General features: G+C 50.3%; 1 protein-coding gene across 1 annotated transcript; it reads left to right on the forward strand.

Moving 5' to 3' along the window:
* Nucleotides 1–1,502: 1,502 nt before the first annotated feature.
* On the forward strand, nt 1,503–3,851 carry RGS13 (regulator of G protein signaling 13). Its single transcript, XM_036016100.1, is given in 4 exon segments — nt 1,503–1,628; nt 1,631–1,713; nt 2,773–2,854; nt 2,857–3,851. Coding segments are annotated over 4 exon segments (345 nt in total). The 5' UTR covers nt 1,503–1,549; the 3' UTR covers nt 2,958–3,851.
* Nucleotides 3,852–5,679: the final 1,828 nt, after the last annotated feature.

The following is a 5,679-nucleotide window of genomic DNA, read 5'->3' on the forward strand; positions in this document are numbered from 1 at the left end:
GAACCCACAGTCCCTCTGGTGTGAAAAGTCACTTCTTGCCGGAAACCCGAGTTTACGAGCATGCTCCCCACTGGGTAGAAATATTGACCCCATTTAATGTTTGAGGTCACGTTTTTATCCACAGCCTAACCCCATCGTGTCTGTCCTCCCCAGTGATGGTGCTTTTGAACCCCCTGCCGCCCAGTGTCACAGGTGAAATGACAAGCCCTGCTCTGATCCGGGGTGTTCCGGGATGGACTGCTTCTTGTAGATTCTGGGGTGTTCCAGGATGGAATACTTCCTGTAGATGGCCAGAGTTCCCCAACCCTAATGCCTCCTTTGAAGGGATCCGCCTCGATTTGGGTTTTTCTTTTGGATGCAAAATACCTTACTTGTTATCTTTATTGTCCTATCACTGCTAACAGAGCCAGTAGAAGCCATGGAGTCTAGTGCTAGGAACTAATCTCTTATGTTAGGAACGGCAGTAAGGGTTTACTCACCGTTGCCATTCCATCTGATTACCGTTACTTCTTCCCCTGGTCAATGATACTGAATCAAGACATTCTTCATCAGAACCTAGGAAGGCTCAGTCGCCTGTCCAATGTGCCTGCACACACATTTCTACTGCTATCAATCAAGGCTACGTGGAATCATCGTTTAGCCACTCTGTTTCTCAGAGATTCCAGCTGTCCTCATCACCAACGGAAGTAGACTATTCGTCTCAGGGTGTTGATCTTGAATCTTGAGAATACTTGGTCCTCCCAAAGGTTTTACTGATGTGTTACCTCGGGCTGAGCTTGCCTCGCCCCCTTCTTCCGTGTCTAGCACCTACAAAAACAGTGCCTCCATTGGAACAGCTTTGCTCACGTGGTTGCCCTCATCTGCCTGCTCCGGACGGGCTGCTTTAGACCAGAGCTGGGGGTGCTGAGCTCTGGCATCCAGTGTCGTCACAGTTCTGTCGCAGACAACCACTGGCCTGTTCTAGATTCTGAGGCGGGTTTCAACACCCCCTTCCAATTCCATTCTGTCCCCAGTCCTCCTTTTCCAAGTAAGCCATGAACCTGAAGTTGACTTTTTCATCTGTCTGCGTTCTCTGACCTCATTGGGCACTGAGAAGCACCACGGGCTGCACAAGCGATTGGTCGATCACTTCTGCATGGGTGGGCTATTTCCCATTCAGCCTTGCTCTTACCCTCCCTTAGCTTGAGGTCTGAGATTTTTCATGGCGGTTTCATGACCAGGCCTCTCTATCCACTGACCTGAAAGTAAGTCCCCGTCTCTGGGTCCTTGTGTCCTCTCCTCCTAGACCCACAGACCCCAGTGGACGCTTTTCTCTGAGTGACTCAGAGTCAAGGAATGGGGGGTGACCACACCACTGACTGGCACTGTCGAAACCCAGGTGGACAGAGTTGACTGTGACGTGGTGTGTGTGTGACGTTACACAGTAGTCACTTGTTAAATAATTTGGGGGCTCTGATTTATACTTCACTTTTAAACCGCATTATGTGCTCTTCAGAGTTTTCCATGATGTCGACCCATGAAAACCAACTAGCTTCCCCGTTACTTTTAGATGGTCCGGTGGTCTACGGCATACCTAAAGATGGAGCACAGTGACGAGAATATCAAATTCTGGATGGCCTGTGAAACCTACAGAAAATTGCCTCGCGACGGGGCAGGATTTCTCAGGCCAAGAAGCTGTGTAAGCTTTACATCCAGCCAGAGTCCCCTCGAGAGGTAAGGGCCCAGCGGTGGCGGCAAATGGAAAGCAGGGCGCCCAGTCTGTCGGGCACACACATGTGCCAGGCACTTGACACCAGTGTCTCCTGGAGCTCTGCAAAGTCGGTGTCATTCACCTTATTTCCCAGCGAAGACTCCAGAGACGTCGTTAGCTAGCATGTCCAGTGGGACGCAGCGGTTAAGCGGGAAAGTCAGGGTTCAAGGTTAGGTCCATGTAGCTCCAAAGCCTCTCCTTGATAAGTGATTTTAATCCCCAGTAAAGTTATTTAGAAAGGAGAATGGGCGTTGCTAGGAACTACTGGTACCACAAATAGTGGAGCTGGGCGAAGGCTGTGCCTCCACACCAGCGCCCCCGGCTCCCCCGAGTCGGAAACCAGCAGAGCCGGTGGATGTTCACATCGATGTCAAAGCCGATCATTTAAAAAGGCCTGGGGAAGACGGGGTCGTGAGTGAAGCAGGTACACTGGGGCTCCTCCAGGTGTGGGGGAGGGGGAGCGAGCGTGGCTGCCCAGGGGAGCAGGGGAGCCGGCGGCACGTGAGATCCGGCCGCCTTGGAGAGCCCTGCCTAATTGATTGGTTCCTCAAAGCTCATGCCTGGAAAATACTTGTTTTGCTGCAATGACCACTTCTGCATTTCTCCACGTCTCTTCACCTTCTTCCTATTTTGGGGGCAAATTCAGTTAGGTCACCACTGATGACTGTTAAGGAAGATGAAGTTTAAAATAGCACCAACTTCCCTTTTTTCCTTAGACAAGACCTCCATCCTGTAAACTTCCTTGTTTGTAGGTTCCGCTAGCAAACCGCTTGCAACCTCCTAAGTAAGCAATGGTTTCTGCAGGTTGCTGGGTCTCGGGCCTCTTGTTATTTTTATCCGGGATGGGGGTGGATGTTTACTTTGAAGAAGCAGAGTTTATGTCCCGCGTTTTTAGGGGCCCATATGACTGGAAGCAAAGTAACCCCACTCCACTGAAAAGGGTGGCTGGCGGGGGCTAAATCAGACCTTCCCGTTATGGCGTTGCCTTCCATTCTGCCTACTGACGTGATTTTACTTTTCAGATCAACATTGACAGTTCGACAAGGGAAGCCATCTTCAGGAATATCCGCGAACCCACGGAGACGTGCTTTGAAGAGGCCCAGAGAATGTGTACATGCACATGGAGAGAGACTCGTACCCCAGGTTTTTAAAGTCAGAAACGTACCAGCGGCTTGTGAAGGCTGTGCAGTCCAACGCCAATTCCTGACGACCACTCGGAAGCCTACAGGGAGGACGGCCTATGGGAAGTGCAGCTTTCTCGTTTGAAGTTTTAAAAAAGAAAACTCACAAAATGAAAAGCAGGGTAGGAATAAGGTACAGGGAATCAAACCATAAACTGGGCTCTAGTTCCCAAAGAGAAACAGACCCCAAAGGGATGGGCCCTGGAACTGTGGGCCCGGACAGAACACAACCCGAGGCTCGTGGACGCAGCGCTCAGCTGACGCGCAGGGGAGAGGAGGGTCTTCCCCGCCGACCCCAGTGCACAACCTGCCCCGCAGTGGGCAGCTGACGGATGCTTCCCGCGCGTGAAATGCAGTGCCACAATGTGCGGGTCAGTCCTTCAGACGCTGTAGCTGTATGCGTTGTCTCTCTGGCACGAATGTCATGTACAGAATGCTCGTGATAACGTTCACTAGCAGACAAACCCAGTACCCACAGTGCAACCTACCGTGTCATATCATGAGCGGTATCAAAAAGATTGCTTCTTGAGAAATGTTTTGCCTGTAAAACTTTCCTACTATGATGTGCATAACTGAATTTCTCTGTTGCATTTATCTTCGACCTGTGAACAATTTCTGATGATTCTAAGCTATTAAAAGTGTATTCATTACTTCATTTAGTTCTATGCTTTTATCAGTGGAAGGGTAGAAAATTTGGTTCCTGTACTTGGAGATATTTTTCCTTACAATGTGAATTCATTATGGTCCTAATAATCAATAAATCCAAATATACATTCAAAGCTTATAAATGTGTTTTTTTAAGACACAATGAAGTTATCTTTCCAGTGAAAGACTGTTTTCCATCCATCCTGTCGCGGCGGCTGCTCAGACGTTGTTGGAGACTCCCTGGGAAAAAACTCACGTGGGTCTCAGGGAGCTCCGCACACGGAGGACAGGAGCTCTGCACAGACGGACGCAGAGCCTGTGTTTTTAAATGGGGAATACGATACCTGAAACATGTAATGCCATTTTTCAAAAAAATTTAACTGTGGGAAAATCTGGTTCAAGGTCTTTAGTCTTACTGCGAAGGGTGTTTCTTAGGCCTCGAATTCGACTGAAATCGCATTACCACTGCAAAATGCCTCACAAAAGCGGTAGCCCATGAAGATACAGAGTCACCGGAATTCTTCTCCCAAAGCAGGGGATTGCTGTGACACTGAATAAACATTTGGGGGTTCATTTCTGAGAGAAAATTAATTGGGCAAGAGAATGTTTGCTCTCAAAAAGTATGTGGTTGATTTACGGGGACTCTAGTTAGTTGCAGAAGGTGTTACCACAGTAGCCCAAGCTTACCTGACTTGCTGAATCGTATTTATTTGCTCTTAAAAATGCCAATATAAGAACATGGGCTGAGGTCTCCGACACCTGAACGCAACAATGTTCCCTAGACGCGATGAGCCAGAAAAACGAATGCTCCCACGTGTTGGACACAGGCCCCCTCCCTCCACCAGCCCGTGAGCGTGCTGGTGGGCAAGCAGGAAAGGCCAGGTGTGCGTGGACGTAGTGCCGTGAGCGTGCTGGTGGGCAGCAGGAAGGCCAGGTGTGCGTGGACGTAGTGCCCGTGAGCGTGCTGGTGGGCGAGCAGGAAAGGCCAGGTGGGAGTGGACGTAGTGCGCGTGGTCCGCGCACTTTATCAATGTCCGGGGCCCTTCTCATTCAAATTGTACCGAACTGGCCCAACGCTGACAGAGCTAAAAGGGAACTGACCGACTGACAGTAAGTGATGGAATGAGCAGTTTCCTTCGCCGCTTACGTCTCCCCTCGTCTCCGTCTAGAGCATCGTTTTGCTGCCCTGCTGCTTTCCCCTCCCCAGCGCAGTCTCTCCGCTTGGCTCCCAGGAGACCTTCACCTGCTGTTGGGGACACAGGGGTCACGCGGTGACGGGACAAAGAGCTGGGGGCTGCGGCACAGAGCCACCGGGTCAGCGCCTGTGCACTCGCCTGCTGCCTCTGTGCCCTTGGTCCCAGGGACCCTCGGTTTCCCCATCTGCGAAACGAGGGGGCGGGACCAGTCGGTCGTGGGAGCCGCGCACAGTGTGTGTCTTAGGGCCTGCCCCCAGCCGTCATTTTCTCAAGCCTGGGCTCCTTCTGAAGAGGAACTCCCCCAAAACGGACATCACCATGACAGGGTGGAGGACGGGCTAGCAGTTTCGCCGTGAGCACTGGCCCAGGGAGCCCTGGAGTGCCCTTGCCGAGGGGCGGACCCTCGAAACTCCAAGGGCTGCTGTTCCAGGGTGCTGCCTGGAGGGGCGGTTTCTTTCCCGCTGGCAGTTAAACTGGTTCTCCATCATTTCAACTTAATGTTCTGAACCCTATATTTCTTTGCCCTAGGGTATTTTTTAAATTAATAAACATTTTGTTATGACAATTCAAACACTGATAATAGTTATCAAATGGCTACAAGGATGTGTCCACATTAACAGTTTTATGTACTTGTTTTTTGCTCAGTGCTTTGAGATTAATGCATCGAAAACATATTGTTAGATTTCTGATATCACAACCTGGATGTAGTCATGATTCTCCTGTTTTTCAGACAGACACCTCCAAACTCTGGAGATGGACGAGATAAGCTTTCATTGCCTCTGCGTAAAAACAGTCTTATCTTCCACAGGAGACAGTGGCAGAGATTTGTGCAATTCAGATCCCAGTATCTTGGCAGAGACGCACACTTTCCTATTTATAATCCGTCAGTCACACCAGCGCTTTATCA

Source organism: Phyllostomus discolor, chromosome 15 (assembly GCF_004126475.2).
Source record: "Phyllostomus discolor isolate MPI-MPIP mPhyDis1 chromosome 15, mPhyDis1.pri.v3, whole genome shotgun sequence".
Lineage (NCBI taxonomy): Eukaryota > Metazoa > Chordata > Mammalia > Chiroptera > Phyllostomidae > Phyllostomus > Phyllostomus discolor.